At 38.9% G+C, this 20,815-nt stretch overlaps 1 protein-coding gene across 1 annotated transcript in view; it reads right to left on the bottom strand.

Moving 5' to 3' along the window:
• Positions 1-20,815, bottom strand: part of LOC125459494 (serine/threonine-protein kinase BRSK2-like) — an 865,025-nt gene that overhangs the window by 536,266 nt on the left and 307,944 nt on the right. Inside the window, 1 exon segment of the mRNA XM_059652027.1 lies at positions 9,066-9,160. Within this exon segment, the coding sequence (XP_059508010.1) occupies positions 9,066-9,160 (95 nt within the window).

Genomic DNA, 20,815 nt, shown 5'->3' on the forward strand with positions numbered 1-20,815 from the left:
CCAAAATTATGACATTTAAACCAACTCCTATCCTAGTGACAGAACATAGATTACAGGTTTGTCTTGACCAGGATTATTCAAATTTAAATATAAACACAGAATAAGTCCAGCAGCTATTTCTGTGATAGGACTAAGATGATCTTTTAGAATAGATTTAAACTTTAATTTAACACCGAGTCATTCATTTTAAGACAGTATGTGGATTACTACAACAGGCAGCATATACTTACATACAGCTAGAATTTAAGGCAGTGTTCATTCTAATTTACATACAATGGCATTCTGTAATTGCCAGATTATGGCAATTGTCATATCCATACAACAATGCTGAATAGCCTGTTGAGTCTGACAATTATGGAAGAGAAATATATTGATATTGCTAATCAAAAGGTGATATTATCTGCAGTATGTTGACAAATTATTTTCCACAATGTTTCACAGAAAGCAGGTCACAATTATTTGAATAGATTTGGGATTAAACTGAAAAGATTAAATTATTGCCCAATAATCAGCATTGTGATTAAGAAAAATAACAGGAATGACAACATTATTAGCTGATACGCAGACACACGTGCAAACTTTTGCTGGGGTACATCTTTTGCGTATCCCAGAGCAAGAAATGGTATTCCTTCATGAAAGGCAGCCTAAGAGATGATTACACTTAAAGTGTATCTTACATGTCACTGGATAAAACCAAAAGTTTGAAAATTTTACTTACATTCAGCTTCATTTTCTTATCTGAGCCATTTTCAAATGTTATTTTCCTTGACTGGAACAAGACTGTAGCTTGCAGTACCAAAATCAATCTGATATACTTAATTATAGGATAAAAGGTAAATCTTCCCCAAAGCATACAGTAGAGCACCACTGAGGCACAGTGTCACACAAAACAAAACCAAAGTGAACAATCAGGAAAGTGACTGCATCTAGATGATTGAAATTAACTTAAATATCCCCAAATATGGGGGTTTGAAGAGGAATGCTGCAGTAGAAAGAGGTGGAGATATGGCTGTCTATCTCAGGGACAACTGCAAAGTACACAGAGTTTAGAGAATAAAGTTCAGGAAAAAAACGGTTAAAATTACGAGAATGCGAATGCATCTAAATTTATCATTGGTTGTATCGTAGACAATGAAGTTTAAGGCTAGGAAGCAACATGATGTGCAAAGTTATTTCAATGTACTTGCATTTTCAAAGTAATCAATTCAACGTAAATTAGCAAACCCTAAGTCATTTAGGAGTTGGTAATTGCAATACTTGACTGCTTCAAGAAAGATTCAAAGTTAGACGACACCACATTATAGTCCAACAGGTTTATTTGAAATCACAAGCTTTGGGAGTGTTGCCCCTCAGTCTGATGGCTTCACCTGATGAAGGGGCAATGCTCCCGAAGCTTGTGACTTCAAATAAACCTGTTGGACTATAACCTGGTGTCATCTAACTTGTGGCCTAGTCCACCCCAGTCCAACACTGGCACCTCCACAATTTGCTGCACGATTCACAAGGTAGGTCATAGGATGCAGTATTCATTTGTACTTGGTACAAGTTGTTGTCATATGATCAGATAGTTCCTTCTCTCATCTGGTCTTTATCTCAGTGAGCAAAGTCACTATTTTTCAACCATCTCTAACTGCCCTTGAGCCATGGTGGTAGAGTTACCTTCTTCCAGATGATGCACACACATTCACATTGCTGTTAGAGTGTCCCAGGGTTTTGACATAGTGATTGTGAACAGTGATATAGTTTCAAATCAGAGACTGCAACTTAGAAGGAATTTTCAGGCTTGGTGTACCCACAAAGTTGATGCCCATGTGCTTCCAGATGTTAGGGATCACAGGTTTGGTAAGTGCATCGCTAGCAGTGTCTGCATGTAGTGGCAAGAGTGCTGGATGGAAACCAAATCCATTGCACTGTTTTCTCATGGAGGGCATCAAGTCTCTTGAGCACTGTCCCCATCCAGGGAAGTGAAGTGTTCTACTACACTCCTGTCATGTGTCTTGGTGACCGGCAACAGGCTTTGGGGAATTTGGAAGTGAGTTATTCACTGCAGAATTTCCAGCTTCTGATCTGTTCTTATAACTGCAGTGTTTGTAATGCTGATTCAATTTCCATTAAGTATAAAGAGAAAAACAAAAGCTATTTAAGAGCTATTTTCAGTGAAGTGCACACCTTTTGCAGTAGTGGAGAACAGATGATCTTTCTAACAAAATAAATCAACTCATATTTCTCCACATCAATATTCATCTGCCACCTGTCCACCCATTCCTCCAATAAACCTGTGCCTTCTTGAAGATCTAGGCTATCAGCCTCAGCGTTTATAAAGCCTCAAAGTTCAATGTCATCTGCAAATTTTGTAACTGCACCCTGCACCCCAAGATTAAACTCATTAATATATTGCAGGAAAAGGAAAGCGAGAGTCCAAATGCTGAACGTTAAGGAACTCTGCTACAAACTTTTCTCCAGCCTGCAAAACATGCATCAACCATTACTAGATGTTCCCTGTCACTCACCCAAATTGTCCCTGTTACTCCACAAGATGTAACTTTGCAAAAGTTTGTTGTGCAGTGTATCAAAAGCTTTTTGACAGTCCACATACACCATATCACAGCACTGCCCTCATTAACCCATTTACCTGTCCAAAGAAGTCAGGTAAATTAAAGAGAATTTTAACTTTCCTAACCAACTCACATTTGTTCACGTGGCTATTAATTTTGGTCCAAACTATTGCTTCTAGAAGTTTTCTATTAGCAAAGTTAAACTAATAGGCCTGTAGTAGCTGCATTTAGGTTTTTTCAAACAGGAATGCAACATTTGCAATTCTAACATTTGACAACTCGGGAGTCTTAGGATTTTACCACAATCATTTCACTTTCCTGAAATTACCGTGGCACGGTAGCACAGGGGGGCAGCACAGCAGCTCAGTGATTAACACTGCTGCCTCACAGCGCCAGAGACCAGGGTTCGATTCCACCCTCGGACGAGTGGCCGTGCGGAGATTGTGCATTCGCCCAGTGTCTGCATGGGTTTCCTCTGGGTGCTCTGGTTTCTTCCCACAGTCCAAAGATGTGCTTCCTCTTCAATGTTCAGAGACATGGGATAGCTCAAATAGACAAAGTGACATTGAATTCTCTCTCACCTTGCTGTTGTTCAGGACCATTTGACAGAACATGACGGTGGCTCCTTGTGGTGACAACGGTCCCGATATCTCCTTATCACAAACAGGGACTGTTATCCTCATTTAAACTACATTCTCTGGTGTTACAATGACAAGCCTGCTGGATTCTGTTGCCCTTGGGGCACAGTTCAAACTGGTACCTTTTGGATCAACATCAATTTCGTTTCCACAGTGTGATAGACACTTAAATTACTCTGCATGGAGGTCTATTTCAAGTTAATTGTTTTGAAGTGTCATTTTCACAACTCTAGCTCTCCAACACTCCTTTGAGTCTTTTATGGCACAGTACAGCACAAAAATCATAGAATCACAGGTTAACATTTATCCCATTGTAACTTGCCAGTGCTTTTAAAGTGCAATCCAGTTCACCCCACTCTTTTCCCAGACATACTGAAAATGGTAATAAACATTTTACTTGCTTAAAGCTATCAAATATACTTGCACCAGCACAGAGAGTCTGCAGCAATAAATACAAAGAAGGCATTATTTGGTTATGCAGTTATAAATTATGGATGTCTCTGGCTATTTCTGCCCCATGTTAGACCTGCAGTTTTTCTCAAAGTTTTTAATCCTACACTCGTGAAAACTACTATTTGAATGCCCTCTCGATTGTGTTGAAAATCTATTGCTTATCATAACTTGGAAACATCAAGTAAAGTTCATACAAATTCCAAACAAAGAGCAACGTATGTGCATATTGTAATGTTTGATGGGAAATTATAGTTAGAAAACCTCAAATTTTCTGCTAAGCACAGACAATTGTATAATAAAAAGTTACAGCTCCAAACGTGAAATGTTGACTTTAAATTTTCTTGCTGACTGTAGCAATGAGATTTAAAACAGCGTGCATTCAGCATGAAATTTACATTTCCCTATTGAACATTCTGCCTAACAATTTTTTACATGACACTTTTAATAATATTCTGCCTCAAACATTGCACAGAATGACATAACCAAGAAATGACCATTGATTAGGCTTTTATTGGCAACAATGAGGGCACTAATTGCATAATGAAGTTACAATATTACTTTTGAGGCTTATATTTAGTACCTGGTTGAACCTGATTTATTTGGAAAGTTCAGTGCTGCCTGGGCTTACTGTTGGAAAAACAATTTGATTTTGTTTTTAAAAGTATAACACTTACAGGCAGAGAAAATTAAGCTAAATAAATCTACAAAGTCCTGTAAATGATAAAACTGCTGGGGCTTTTGTGGCAAAGAACACATATGAGTGAGTTTACGGTGCAACTTTTGTTATTATTGACTTTTGTTTGGAAAAATCAGTAGAGTATATTTGGCTACATCTGATTTATCCTTTCACAACTTGGAGAAAAACCTTGCAAGGGTTCAGTCTGAGAGTTGGAAAAACTGGCATTGCTATTCTCCTGAGAAGCTTCTGGAAGATTTCCTCTCAATATCACCGGAACAAACTGCTTCTAAAAACATCCCAGTGACAACCACACAGTGACGATTGTGTTCCAGGATGACATACCAAAAGTTAGGGGGTTCTGTAGTCTAGTGGTAGCATCCAAAGCTCTGAGCCAGTATATCTGGGTCCGAGTCCCATAAGAAGACCTATTGGCTATGGAATTGCATTCATAACATTGACAAATCGTTGTGACCAGTCTGATGATCTTCCAGTATGCATGACTGGCGAATAGGAGGGTCTCCTGATCAGCCATTCTGTAGAAAGCAAAGTACTAAAATATCATATCCACAAGTATGGATGAATCCACTGGAAATCGAAGGTCCAAACCTCAGGGTGAGAGAGACTGGGAAAATTGGCAGACAATAGTTTACCATCTTCTCACCACTCACCTTTGCAGATCAAACAACACTAATCAGTTGATTCTGTGGGGAGCATTGACAGCACATTTCAGGTTCCAGGCAGGCATCACCATATTTATTTTGCCCAACTTCCAATAAGCTAAAACGTTAATAGTTTGAACCATAAGAAAACAGTGTCCATCTTTGGATAGAAACACACGCACAGCCCACTTCCAACAGACAAAAGCGAAAGAAGTTTATAAAAAAAAATTTAGAATCCCTCCTCTAACATACAAATTAGTTCAGTGGGTTTTAAAAAGCGTAGCCATTCACTGAACCCCCAAAGTAGTTTGTAAGCTTGGCATGCACCACAATAGATTTTACACTCCACATGGTGTTCAGCCAAAGCCACATGAGACTACTATCTCATTCCATTTTACCACAGATTTTGGATGAGGCCTGAATTTGGTTTGTTTTGAAAGAACGCTAACTTTGTGGCATACAGTGTTCAGTTATTCCATTATTTCACATTTTAAATTACAGTTCAATAACACCTGACAACTTGACTTTCCTCTCCAATCTGGCATGAATGGTGGAAAACTTTCTGCTAGGGACTTTATGCACCATTATTCTTAAAGACAAAACCAATAGGATCAGAAGATTACTTTGTAATCATTACTAATAATTGAAGACAAATCCAGATACAGACTGTCTTCTTCAAACGTTATCAGAAAATGTATTAAACTCATGAAAAATTATAGATCTCGTGAAGAGAATCCTAACTAACTTATAAGAGGCATAGTGCACTGCATGGATCTAATATTAAACAGTAAAAGTGCACAGTGCATCCCCAAAGAAGTTTAATGTAATAACATGGTTGAGGGGCTTGAATAATATAAATCTCAATGTAGTGACAACACCAGCAGATCATGGTCATCACTGAACCCTAAATTAGAATATTGTCTTATAAATGATTTCACTGAAACACTTCTGTTTCAACACATCAACAAAGAGCCATGATTTTATCTAAATGTTATAATCATTACAGTATCATTTTGTTTCAAAGATAAAAACAGCATGACATCAAAAGGGGCAAGATTCTGTGGCACAACTTGTACTTTGAAACTTGATCAAATTTATGGGACAAAGCCTCCTTTGTGGTTAGTGGACATAATTTACTAGTCATCATTGTGAATGGTTAGTTGCTTCTACGAATTGGATCTGATTTCCCATAGTCCCAAAGGTACAAATACAAATACATTCCGTTTTGATGAAATATGGGGCAAACTTAATTTTCTAATTGCTAGTGGTTAAAAGAGATGATGTATTCAAGATAAACTGCCTGATATTTAGCAACACTGGGAAAAAGACTGCTAACAAAGTCAGGCAGTACAAGAGGCAGTCACACCTTTATGAACTGTGTAAGTCAGCTTATGGTTTGATACAATTGGGAGCAGGGCCCTGAAATCTGGCAGCACTAGAGCTGGAATGGTGGATCTAAGGAGTGTGAAGGAAAGATGAGAAAGTAATGCCAATGAGAAGCTACCAGAAATGTATTAAATGATGAATTACAGAACTGAGTTATAGAAAAGGAGAAGGTCAATGTAAAATGTATGGCTACTACTTTTTCAGTAATTGAAATAGCTAAAGTCTAAAATGAGGATTAAGAAAGTTACAGCATGTTTAACGTAAATTAAATCAATAATTTGCAATAACGCCACTACAGTCAATACTGAGCCAAAGTACAGATATTAGGAATGGTTAAAGGAGTGGAATTTTTTTTTGAAAAAAAGTGGATGCAGAGGTAGAAGGCATTTTAACAGCAGAAGATGTAGCTGAAAATACTAGGGTGAAAAGAAATACAGGGGAATGCACAGAATCAGAAGTCTGAATCAGAGGAATGAAGACTTTAGATTGCCTACAGTGAGGAAACAGGCCCTTTGGCCCAAATAGTCCACGCCGCCCCTTACAGCATCTCACCCAGACCCATCCCCCTTTAACCCACACACCCCTGAACGCTATGGGCAATTTAGCATGGCCGATCCGCCTAGCCTGCACATCTTTGGACTGTGGGAGGAAACCGGAGCACCTGGAGGAAACCCACGCAGACACAGGGAGAGAATGTGCAAACTCCACACAGACAGTTACCCGAGGCTGGAATCGAATCTGGGTCCCTGGCGCTGTGAGGCTGCAGTGCTAACCTCTGAGCCACCGTGCCACCCCAAAAAGAGTGGGGTTGGAGGGCTGGAGGAGTGGTAAAGATAGGGTAGGGATTACACTGTAAGAAGAAAGTTCTGAAACTTGTTCAAATCCTCCCACCTTTAGAGGTATATCTAAAATCAGCTAGCTAGAGCTTTTCTTGCTTCTATTTTGGCTATTATCCATGCTTTTTCTTCTATACTGAACCTGGATTGGTCAGGAAGTATAATGCCAAGGGTAAAGTATACCCATACTTCAGCTATGCGCCCAGAATACTCAACTTTAAGCCCCACGAATGCACAAAATATTAAAGCTCCTCAGATGTATGGTAATCTAAAAGACAGCTGCTATACAAACCAAACATCTAACAGCAGATAAATCTGAATCAGAATCTGTTCTCCTCATTCATTTCCAGATCTTGAAATATGGAGTTCCCACAGCTAGTGGGGTAAATTCTGAATTCAATGCAGTGAAGCATTTTCTGTTTGTAAGTATATAACAAAATAGCTAAGTGAGCATATTGGATCAGAAGACAAACAAATCAAAATGGAGCACAGAACATTCATAAAAACTGTTTTTCCTCCAAAATATAGATTATTCTTCACAACATTTCCAACTCGAATGGTCCAAGCATCAAATCAGTTTTGTTAATTGTAAAGAAGATATTTCAACTTTAATGAGGTAATTTTAAAAAAAGTTAGATTACTGTTATGAGCACATGCTCTCAATCACACAGGTCTTTTACTATGTAAAATTGGTATCGTATTAGTGATTAGCAGAACTAAACTGCCGGTGTGTGTGACTGCAGTGACAACAGCGCTAACAATGATATGCTGGAAATAAAGCTTTCCTAGCCTGTTGGAGAAAGAGGCATAAAATGGGATTAGGGTAGATAGCTCCAGTTGAAGAATCAGAGCCAACACAGGTGTGAGGACTAAGTCGCCTCCCTCTGCGCTGTACATTTGTGAGTCTTAATGAATGTCAGGGGATTATGCTGCAATATCAATCACATGAGAAGCTTACTGTTCAGGTCAAAACTGATCATATCCAATTAGAACATTCTTGTTTCTGCTTCCTACTTTAATCTATCCTAAAATGCTGCTAACATCTGAATAAAGTCCCTTCACTGCTAAACTGTTTCGAAGATATTCCACAGTAATGTTAAAGCATTTGCCTCCTTTCATTTTGTTCCAGCTGCGAATGATGTTGAGATCATTAATGGACAGCAGAGAGAGCATGGTCACATGGTACAACTAGAATAGAACAATAGCAAAACACTGACAATGTCCTAATATTAGGTATAACATTTGTGGAAACGGTTTATAAAGCAGATCAGTAACAGTCAAAACTGTTTATATCAGATGTGCCCTGATTTAATTAACTCTTCAGAGCTCCCTTGCAACTATGCACTTTAAGCTGGGTTGTTTCCATCTGAGTTTTAGTTTCACAAATTATGTCAGAACATTCGTCAGTAAAAGAAACCTCCTACACACTTCCTGCTGTTGATCAGGCTACTGGCATGCACGTGCAAGGTGTGAAAACTAAACCATGTGAATTTGCACAAGCTCTCTTCAGCAAGTAGTTTGCCCTGTTTAAATTTCCTAACATACTGGGAGTAAAAAGCCATGCACTAAAGCAAGCTCGGGGCACTGCACGTGGAAGTACCGCATCAGCAAAACTCAAAAACACTTCATAATTGAATTCAGTTCATTGCACTGTACCCATTGGATTCAAATTTACATTCTATTTCCCTACAAGATTAATAATATATTTAATTCCATGGTGTCTCTGCAATAATTATGGAATATACAGTTACAATACGAATTGTGGCCATTATTTGTTTATAATTAATTTCATTCATCATATTAAGGACTGCCTTCAAATGGAAGAGAACTTAATTGAAGCCCTCTCATTAGGACATTACCTTCATTAGCACCGACTCACTGAGCTTCTCCCTGTTGACAATCTTTATTGCAACCTTTTGACATGTTACACAGTGGACTCCAAGCTTCACCAATCCTATTGTTAAAAAGAGAGAAACAACTAATTAAAGAACTATTTAAGAACCATTTCACTATCAGCATTTACAAAATCCAGCAGCAAAACATATTCATAAATGCAATTACTAGCTACTATATATTTTAGAAAGAGCTTTATTAGGATCCAAATATCAAACATTTCAGAGCTGTTGCAATAGTTTCGCAGAAGAGTTCATGGGTGTTTGAATTACATTTGGGGAAGATGCTAGCGAAATTTAAAATGTTGTCATCCCTGAATCAGTTAAGGGAAACGCTGAGCAGAACTTTCACACTTTTCATTAAATTTGTTTCGTTGACAGAGATTCATTGGTGCCCGGTCCATTGTGGCCCCAAGGTCACTTTTTATACACAACCTTCCACTCTTCACCTTACAAATTTTGAGAGTCGGCTCTTCAGCACCTTTCTCAGGGAATCTCTCACACAGTCAGATAGGTGGAAGTGCTCACTGCTGCTGCAGCATACCAGTGTTCATGTTGCCAGCACCATATTTAGTGCACACCACTTCTAAAGCTGCAAGTCAGGAGCTGATTCTTACCACAAGAGCTAACCATCATTACTGAGGATATGGCCCAAAGGGAAGCTCATGCTTTGCTTCGCAGGAAGTGACATGGGAAGTGTTGGGGGACAGGGTCAGATAGAGAGAAAAGTGTCCTTCTTTTTCCTGCAGACTGCCACAGGAAGCTCCATGGCCGAGATACAAATCGTAGTGCAGGTCAGTGCTGTGTCCTGGATAATGCCTGATGTTTAACAGGACAGAAAGGTGGTCAATGATCTTCTGCATTGCACAAGAATGAGCCCTTTGACTTTGGTGGCATCCCCTAACTGAATGTAGTTCCACTTCACCCCACTCAAGATTGCTCCCATTTGACCTTCACACATAACCAATCACGTAAACGCATGCAGCGTGTTGACCACAAACCGCTGGCACATGTTGCAGGTGTAAGGCTGACATAACACTGTGCTGGACAGTGACATACCCACCCCCTGTACTCTTCAGTGCTTCCTACCATGAACAACTGCCTGCGACTCCCTCTGGGCTAAAACAGCAACATAAGCTACAAAGGCTGACAGCCTGTGACTGCGTACTAAATATTCTGTGCAGCGAGAAAATCACTTATAGGGTTAACAATCTTGAGGAGGTTCTTCCGACAGCACTCTGGAGGTCTCTACACCACAAGAGCTACAGAAAGAAAGCAGCTCTCCACCATCTTCTAAAAGGGGAAGCAGAAATGGGCAATAATTACTGCCCAGTCAGTGACACGCATATCCTCACAATGAATGAAAAACAAACAGGCTACAGAATGGAGATATGATCTGGACTGAGATTCGTTTTCAGAATAAATGCACAAAATTCAATTATTTCAGTAATTTGACTGACTTCTAAATAGGAAGCTTCACCTTTGAAATAACAATTATTTAAAGCAAGTTATCATACAATACTATCTGCCTCTAATAAAATTTGATTTAAACGTGCTCTTTTTGGGAACTGATTCTGAACCTCTCACTTAGCTATCAGGTATCCACTGGAGAAACAGTGGCATTGGAAGACTGGTATTCACACAATGGCAGCTCAAAGGGATTTAAACTCATGCCTTCAGGGGTTAATTGAGAATACACCGAATACTCACTAATACAGCTGGTCGTCAGCAAAACAAGATTTTCTATCGGGTATCAGAGGTAATTGCACAACATTTGAGCAGTATACTATGTGAAAACAGGGGACAGATTTACATTACAGACAATAATGGCTTACCATGTGCAACAGCAAGCATTTAAACATAACAACAAGTATTTTTGTCACTCAATTATTCACAATGTTAGAATTTGAAACAATACCCCACAATTTCAGTTTAACTCCACTGCAAGAGAGGCATTCTGTAATTTTGTCACAAGTCATTCATATCCGTTATATTCTGAAGCACTGACACAGTATATCCTTATTTATTTGCAGTTTCCATGTTATCTCCAATGAAACTATCTGCCACACAAGATAAAATAACAATGGGTGATTTAAGCCAAGTTAAGCCTGAAATTAGTCTTTTGAGACTTCGGGAGCACACTAAGAGTTTCACCACATTTTTTTTAAAAAATGAAGATGTACAGTGAATATTACAATTTCACTAGTAGTATCGGTGCTGCCAAAATTTTTCACCAACAGATCTTGAGAAGGACTCAATTTTCTTTGTCAGTAGGTGCATTTAAGAATGGGAAGTGCAGCAGCAAAAGACAAGAGGCTAGAGAGACGGAGTATGACAGAAGGGGCTGAGAGTGAAGTCACAGGCACACGACAGACATTATCATTAAATGTGGTAGGGGTGCGAAGCTCAGGTGGTAACTTTTAATAATTCATATTTCATTAACGATAACAATGGCTTTGTGACACCAGTGTGGGATGCTGCCCAAACTGACGTCGTGTTTTTTTTAAACAATGTGCTAATTACCTCTAATGAGCGACGGTGCTGCTAGCTTATTAGTCACAAGTAAAAATGAGGTGCTACAGGCACGACGTTTAAAAAGATTGCCAGGGATGTAAAGTGAACAAAGGCAAGTTCAGAGATTTAACCGAGATTCACATAACGTCTCCCAATTTTGAAAGCTTGGTGGTTATTTCGAGATCATTAAATGAAAAAGGGTCACTAGGTTTTTACTTTTGAGGGGAACATAGGCTTTTTAAAACCAACATGGCAAAAATTGCTATTTCTGCATTTAGGTTAGTTTTCTCTGTTCTAATATTCTGGCATAGACAATTTCTGCATAACTTCTCAAATTCAAACTACATTCCTCATTCCGTACAGTAACTGAGCAAAACATTTAAGGAAATAGAAAAGTGGAAAAAAATCTGCTGATTGAGGCAGGTTTCCATCTGTTTATGCACAATTGCTGGGATAAAGGCCTTCAAATCTATCCGTTTCAGAGAAATTAATTTCTTTCACACTTAAGTTGTTTGAGCGCCTTTTAAATTGTTCAATCTCTAAACTGAAGTTAAGTCAAAAAAAGTATATCAGCATTTTCAATGTTTTCAAACATGTATTGCATGAACTTCTAAAATATATCTTTTAGCCCTTCACATTACCATATTGAACATGCAGTGAAATAGACACATTGGACAATGAACGACTATTCAATGTAACTGTACTATTCATACAACACAATTGGCAAAACAATATTGTGACTTCTTTATTTGGAGACTCTACTCATACACCATTAACTGGGATTATGGGCACATGTTGGACATGAGTCACCACTGAATTCTGAATACAAATTTTCCTTCACATCCTGCTTCAGATGAGTGATTGACAGCAGTTTAGTATATGCCCCCTTAAAAAGAGGGTGTTGTACACATATGACAACTGGACTGAAATAAAAGATTTGGATCGGCAGAGAGGGTTTTCTTTTTATTTTAGATGCATATCTATGCTGAATTCATTACAGCACAAGGAATAGGATCAGGAGTAGGCTATAGGACTCCTTGAGCCTGCTCTGCCATTCAATAAGATTATAACTGAGTTTACCGTGGACTCAGCTCCACTTACCCACCCGCTCACCACAACCCTTAATTCGTTTACTGTTCAAAAATTGATCTTTGCCTTTAAAAACATTCACCAAGGTAGCCTCAACTGCTTCCCTGGGCAGAGAATTCCAGAGTCACAACCCTTTGTGAGAAGTTCCTCCACACCTCAGTCCTAAATCTGCTCCCCCTTATGTTGAGGCTATGCCCCCTTATCCTAGTTTCACTCACAGGTGGAAATAACCTCCTTGCTTCTATCTTATCGATTCCCTCCATAATTTTATATGTTTCTACAACATACCGCCCCCACCTCATTCTTCTAAATTTTAATGAAAAAGAGAGTCCCGATCTATTCAATCTCTCCTCACAAATCGACCAATATTGATAATTACTTGATGCAAGTTCAGATTCTTCTCCACCTAAATTATATTACAATTGCCCACTTATAACCATACCTGAATTTGAAGATTCTGAGGGTACAGAGCACACTTCTTACCCATGAACAGTTACAGTATCTATATTAATGATATAGCCCCAGCTATCATGCAACATGCATTATCCTTAATCTCCAACTCATTAATTTCACCCAATCCATTGTTCACTTTAAATGTAATTAACTGACATTCAACTAAACCTTAACCTGCTATGCTTAATACACAAGAACGCCACATCCCTCTATTGAACAGATACGTTTGTATTGTTTATATTACTACAATTGATTACCTCTAAATAGATCAAGTCTATATGCTCAATCTTCTCAATATTTACTTTCCGGTCTGATCTGAATAAACTTCAGACTAACTCGGGGTAAACCTGAACTCCCCTCAACACTAATATCAAACAATCAAAATCAATAATATAGCTGTACATCTGCAGGCAGACACAATGGAAGAGTGCATGTGCAAAGATATCTCCAAATCTGTGTCAGGAGAAAAGAAAAAAGCGTAAGAATAGATGACAACACAGGCAGTTTCTGTGCCTCAAAATCCAAAAGGAAAATAGGATCACAAAAACAACAAATTCCAATTTTCAATGAGCTCTTGACAGATTGGGCTGAATTTGCTGCAGCAAAGCATTCATGCACCATTAAAACTTTTCCTGTGCCCTAGTGACATCTGTCCCAGAAATGTAAGCTAAAGTTGGAGTGGCCAGTGTTATGATCCCATCTGGCATTGAGTACTGTTTGAGAACAATACCTGAATTTCACTCAGCTATATTTGAATCAAACATAGAAAAAGCACCAGTCACAATATATCCCAAGATTTCATTTGTGCCAGGACATCTACCAACCTCGGTTACGAATAGACTAAATGACTGAAAATAGAGGCTCCTCTTGCGAGGAGAATTTCACAGATGGGCATGACTTTCTGAAATGCAGAAAGTTTCTCCTTACTGGGGTCACAAACAGCCAAACCCTTATTCTGAGACTGCACACGCCCCCACCCCCCACCCCCAACTCTAACCTTCAAAGACAGTGAGTATCACAGTGGTTTCAAATAACTTCAACAAAGAAAAACTTGGGATTATACAGCATATTTTGCAACTACCAGGTGTTCCAAATGCTTTACAGCTGGAATATAGGAAAAACAGCAGCTATTTTGCACGCAATCTTCCATAAACAGCAGCATGATCATGAGCAGAAAGTGTCTGTACACTTACTCTGGGCATGAAATCAAACTTGCTACCATTGCAGCAAGACTCCCATGTAGAAACACAGAAGGATAGGAGCAGATGTAGATCATTCGACCCCTTGAGTCTGCTCTGCTGTTCATTAGGATCATGGCTGATCATCGAGCTCAATACCCTAATCCTGCCCTCCCCAATGTCTCTGGCTCTCTTTAACCACAAGAGTTATATCTGCCTCCTTCCTGAAAAGGTTATTAAGGCATAACATTCTTCTGATGAAAGTAACATGCAGTTTGCTCTCCAAACTTTCTTGTACCCAAACAATAACTTTCTGCTATTTGTGAAATTGCATTCACTTGTGTCTCACATTCTAGGCAATGTTCTACCTATTCATTTTTCATATAAAGGGGATAGTTTCACATACCTACACGTTATACACCATTTGCCATCTGCTTGCCCCATCTCTAATTCATCTACATCACTTTACATTGTGCTCAGAGGTTTCTTTCTTTGATAGATTACACGCAAAGGCTCCTCAAAGTTATTGACATAGGTTGCACACAATTGAGGTACAGGCAGAGCCTTACAGCCTTGACTGGTTACAGTCCGCCGTGAGCCTGAATGCCAAACTATTTACCTTCCGAAAATCTGATGTTGTTTTACTGGACAAATTAGATTTCAGCCTGAAACCTGTCTTGAGATCATATTCTGTTAAAACAAAGTGGTCTCTCACTAAAACATCAGCACATCTCAGTATTAAAACAAAATCCACAATAGATGTTTATTAACAATAGATGATACAACAAAATAACCCAAACTATCTGTGCATAATACAAATTAAAAGATTTCATATGCAGTACAAGTATGATCTCATTAATTATAACTCACAAAGACAAACAGATTTTGTAGGACACCCAAAAACGTGACTCAGATTAACCAACAGAGTCCTGCCTCAAACACTTCGAACAGTTTAAAGCGACTTTTGGACGTTAAAGCTTTCTTCTGGACGTTAAACGGACTCCACTCTAAGTAACTTCTTCAGGCTTTTAATTGCAATACTTCTGGTCTGGGACTAGTACTAACTTTTTCATTCTATTAGATCCTTCCCACACCAGGGCCACTGACCTATGCAAACATCTTAAAAAATTAGATTTGACAGAACCACCCAAAATTCAGAAGAAAAACTCTCGGATGTCGATGTTTCCCTAGACCCTAAAAACCCTTTCCAAATGAAAGCTTGTTTTTCTTGCTTAGTGATAAAACTCTGCTAATGCACATAAAAACCCATCAGAATCTAAAGCCCTGCCTCCAAAGCAGTTTGAAAATAAAGCACCATAGTTACAGAAATGCTTACAGGTTAATTATTAACTTCATACACAGAAAATACAGGTTACTAATTAAAAAGACAAAGTTGAATTATATAAAACATACAAAAATGAATCTCAGTCTACACAGCAGGGACAGTAGGACATTGACATTTGTGAACTACAGTACAAACAAACAATGCATTGCCCTAGCTAAGATTTAAGAACTAAATAAGAAACTAAGTAACACAAGCAGAGAGCGAACTGTTAAATCGGAAACTGAAAAAAGAAACAAGGGAAAGATACACTGAATTAAGAATATACATAAGTGACTCTTTGAAATTTACAATGCATTGAATTTCTAAGAAGTAGCTGTATCAGGAATGAGACACAGATTGAAAACAGTTCACTGAGTTGGTAACACCAATCGCCATTGCACAACTTTCATCGCATTATCAAGCAATACTTACACTGTTAAGGATGAATTCTAACTCCCTGCAGTGATCTTATTTCAAGTTTAATGCAATGTAAAGATCCAGAAAGTTCTTGAAACTGACTGGGAGGTCAAAGGTGAGCTGCTATTGTGCAAAATAAAATAGCAGTGCCAACCAAATTGATCAGCGTTTCAAATCAGATTGCAACTCATGGTCAATCTCCATTCCTCCCAAATTCACAGTCTGATTTGTGAATTGACAGCAACTGGAGTTGTGAAATCACAAAAGCCTTACCAGCAACACCATTAGTTCTTTCAAACGAACCTCTGTATTTATACTTAATACTTAATTGTAAGGTTCAAGTAGATATTTCAGGTTTAACCTTTAGTATGAGGAACAATTTTCATTGTAGGGAAATTCTGCGGTACAGAGTAGGTAATGCACTTTTCAGTGAGGAGCAAAATCTTGAGGGAAAAAAAAGGATATAGATTCCCTTCGAGCTTCTCTGCTCCTAAGATGCTTCTAGGCCTGCTGTATTCATCCAGCTCCACACCTTGTTATCACAAATTCCCTTAGGATATCTGTAACTCTGTATCCCTTCTGGAGCTCTGGTAACAGGCGGGATTTTATAGTTTGTTGCGAGCTTGATCTTTGCCTTTAGCTCGAGTTTCTTGCTGCCCAAATATTGGGCATATTAGTTTGTTCTGTCACCAATACGGAAAACTAACTTTGGAGACAAGTTCCCTCTTTAATCATGTTGTGTCAAACTTAGCCCATTTAAATAGGTATTTGTAGTTCTCTACATAATCTGCTGTTTCCTCAATATAAAACAAGGTCTTTGATTTTTAAACACCATTGCATCAACATTACACAATTATGTGGGAACACAAGAAGTTTCTTTTTTGAAAAATCAGAATTTTTTTCCAGTTTAAAAATCGAGAGAAAGTTGATTTTACTAAGAAAAATAAAAGTTGAAAATTAGGAAAAAGATGATTGTTAAGGATTATTTTCCCCCCCAGGAGAAATTAATTATAAACAAAATTACAAACAGGAGATAAAAAGGGATAAGTCTCCTGCTGGATTACATACAGCCAGATGTCCTGCTGTCTGATTCACAGCACAGTAAGCCCTGACTCATGCCAGGGGTCTATACAAGAAAGTGCCCTATTTTTAGCACAGGAAGGCTAAGATCTCACTGAGCAGACAGGACCAAAAAGCTTCATTACTGTCTGACATGCAATTCAGGGACTATACATGGAATAGAAAAGAGCCAAGTCCTCCCAGAAATCAGTTGCTAAGCTTCAATGGATGTACAGTATACAAGAACCTAAGAAATAGGAGTAAAAATAGGCCCACCAGCCCTCAAGCCTGCTCTATCATATGTCCGCGGCAGATCCTCAACTCAGTTTTCCCTACATTACCCCATAAGCAGTATTCCCTGAATATTCAAAAACTCAAATTGGCCTCTGCAGTTCTGTTGATGTTAAATATGTTAAAGACAAAGTTCATAATTGAGAGAGTGAAGAAGTTTCTCATCAATCCTAACTACCCCATACCTTTTTCCAAGACTAGAATACTTAGCTCCATTATAACTAGCTGGCATGGTGATGTATGATGCTTACCCAACATTAGTTTTCTCAAGCATCTCAAAAATCGACTCAAACTTCTACATTCTAGGAAAGAGAAATTTATTCTATTTTATCCAACTTGTGGAGGGCATTGGCCCATCAGCAACCTACCAAAGCTTCAATGCTCTCACTCTAATGTTCTTGCATATCATCAATTAAAAACAAAGTGCTTGGGAAACTCAACAGGTCTGGCAGCATCTTTGTTTCCGGCATCACAGATAACATTGGCTTTTCGTCAGAAACCATAGAATCCTTCAAGTAAACAGACAAAGGTGTCCATAATACTCCAAAATCCTATGTGCAATTAAATAGTAAGGAATTTGAAAAAGCATAAAAATACGTTTCAGCGATTAAATATTCATGAGTTCCTACAAAATACAATGGAGATATCCCAGGCTCCTATCTGATGTATGGCATGGACCAAAGGCTCCCATATGATACAGCTTATGAAGCACAGGTACCTGCCCAGATGAACAAAGTGTGAAGCTGGATGAACACTCTCTGAAGAAGGGTCTAGGCCCGAAACGTCAGCTTTTGTGCTCCCGAGATGCTGCTGGGCCTGCTGTGTTCATCCAGCTTCACACTTTGTTATCTTGGACTCTCCAGCATCTGCAGTTCCCATTATCACTGCCCAGATGAAGAGTACAGAGTGCAAATTCTTGTTTGATGTGGAACACAATACAGCCAGCTCAGGCTTTTCATTGATTTCCATCAGAATGCCACCTAATCTCAGTACTGAGAGTAACAGCCTATTTTAAATCATTGGCCAACTTCCTCAACATCAAAAACTTTCACTGATAAATGTACATTGAAATAAGCATCCAGCCAGAAAAGAAAATCAGCCTGCAATTATGAGTGTAATATCAGCACTCATTATCTGTAATTAATCTGAAATTAACTTAATTGGTGATGCACAAAGCAAATCTCTCATCATCTAGATACCCTTTTAATCATAGGATCTGAGTGACAGACTAACCACAGTATCGTGACCAGAACTAACATTTTATTTTAATTATCTATTGTTTAAGATTACCAGATGTGCTCCAATCTCTTGGTTACTTGGGTTCTTCAGCAGCAAACGCTTGACTTCAAACCGAGCTAAATACCTCCTCCACAAACACAAATACAAGTGTGTAATTAATTTGCTTCCAGATTGATTTTCACAGTATCACAAGGATAGGAAAGAAAATAAACTTAATTTCACGCTATAACATCGAGTGAATGCACTTCTTGCGGATCGATCACAAGTAATCTGTACAAATGTTGTCAAACCTGATGAAAATGAAAGATTTACTTTTGAAGAAAGGGATAAAAACCTTTGATGCTGCAGAACCATAGGGTGATGTGACAGTAATTCAGTTCCACTATTAGTGAACACTGAAGAGCAGTCCTTCAGCTGGATGCCATTGGACTTGCTACCAAAATAGCAAGAGTTGGATCTTTTATCCCAGACCTCTAATTTTCTCTGGGTTTCTGGGTTAGAGCTCACATATACCTGCAGCTTTCTGGTAGCTTGGCCAAACTGCAATCCTTTCCTTGAGAGCAGAGGTAATGAATGTTCGACAGGCTATTTATCTCTGGGTAATAGCAGAAAGGGAGGAAAGGAGGCGTGACAACAAAACCTGAACTGATCTCATCCAATATCCATACAGGTGATCATGCCAACAGGAGTTACTGGACAGTAACGAGGGATAAACTGGCTTATGCTTCCACTGTAGAGACACTACTGGTGCTGCAGCTGAACATAGATGACTAAACAGACTGGGGATGTAAAGTGAGGTCTTTCTGGTCAATCAGAGGCCTCTGATGAAGGGTCTAGGCCCGAAACGTCAGCTTTTGTGCTCCTGAGATGCTGCTTGGCCTGCTGTGTTCATCCAGCCTCACATTTTGTTATCTTGGAATCTCCAGCATCTGCAGTTCCCATTATCTCAGAATCTTTCATGGTTTGGGTTTTCCTGAGATTCTCCCCTTCGAATTTTGTCTTTCTATTATGAAGCAGAGGTTGGGCACCGCCCCACACTCCCCGGCCTCCTCCCCCCAACAACCAATGCCAAAACACCCAAAGAGGAGGACCTCACCCTATAGCCTGCTAAAAGGAGTGTGAAAAGGGGTGTAACCGATCTTCCAGCAACTTATCGTGGTTAAATCAAATAAATCCTTGACACTCACTTTACAATCAACAAGTAACAACTTATTTACCTAACTCCAGCAGTGAACAAATTAACTAAACTATTAACAAACCAAATAAATCCCTCTCCACTAACAATTCCCAAATAATACCAGATCCTACTCTGTTGTTCCAGTAAGTATAAGTTTTGTTTTATGAGACAAAACAACAGAATTTAATCTCTCAAAATTATAGCCAGGTTACGTCTTCTAGAATGTTCCGTGTCTTCTCTGAACTCCTGTGTCAGGAATCTTAGCTAGGAGTGCCGTGGTACCATTGTGGATAGATGCTGCTTTAAGAGTGGAGAGCTGTTAGCTCTAGGAGATGGCAGTTAGCTCTGCAATTTTCCGACTGCCCCCTGCTTTTATACCCCTAATGAGATATCAGTTTCTTCCATTGGATTGGTCCTACATTGTCAAAGCCATCCGATTTAAATTCAATCGGTTTTTGGTGTCCAAGTGGCTGGTTCAAAGTGGCTTATTTTCAAAACTCCTAGTCTTGGTAAAAATTGCTGCTTGTCCTGCTAACTATACAGCCTTTTGATACAAATGTATCAATTCGGATGCTGTCTGTACTTGCAAGCCTTCAAGCTGCTCAAAGACATCTCCAAGCATCAAAAAAGTACACTATCTTTTTTAAAGAGACATTGCAATGCCTTCCCGCCCTTGCATTTTATAAATACCAATATTTTAAAAACACCAATTTCTAATATCCTGCCTCCTTGGCCACAAATACTCCACCCGACTTGGCAACATTTTAAATCCAGGCACAAGTTCCCTCCCATGTTCCGGTGCAATGAATGAGAGTGATTGCTTCTATCGGTTCTTTTCCTTCCTCTTGCTATCCTTTATTCCTGCTTTGTCTGCCCAAGTTAAAGACCATCCCAAAACACTGCAGCTCTGTGTAGAGTTATGGAGTCCACTTTGCTGATGTGTCACCCTCAGCATATGGCAAAGTTAATCAGTCAA

This window comes from Stegostoma tigrinum, chromosome 17 (genome assembly GCF_030684315.1).
Source record: "Stegostoma tigrinum isolate sSteTig4 chromosome 17, sSteTig4.hap1, whole genome shotgun sequence".
In the NCBI taxonomy this organism is placed as follows: Eukaryota; Metazoa; Chordata; class Chondrichthyes; order Orectolobiformes; family Stegostomatidae; genus Stegostoma; species Stegostoma tigrinum.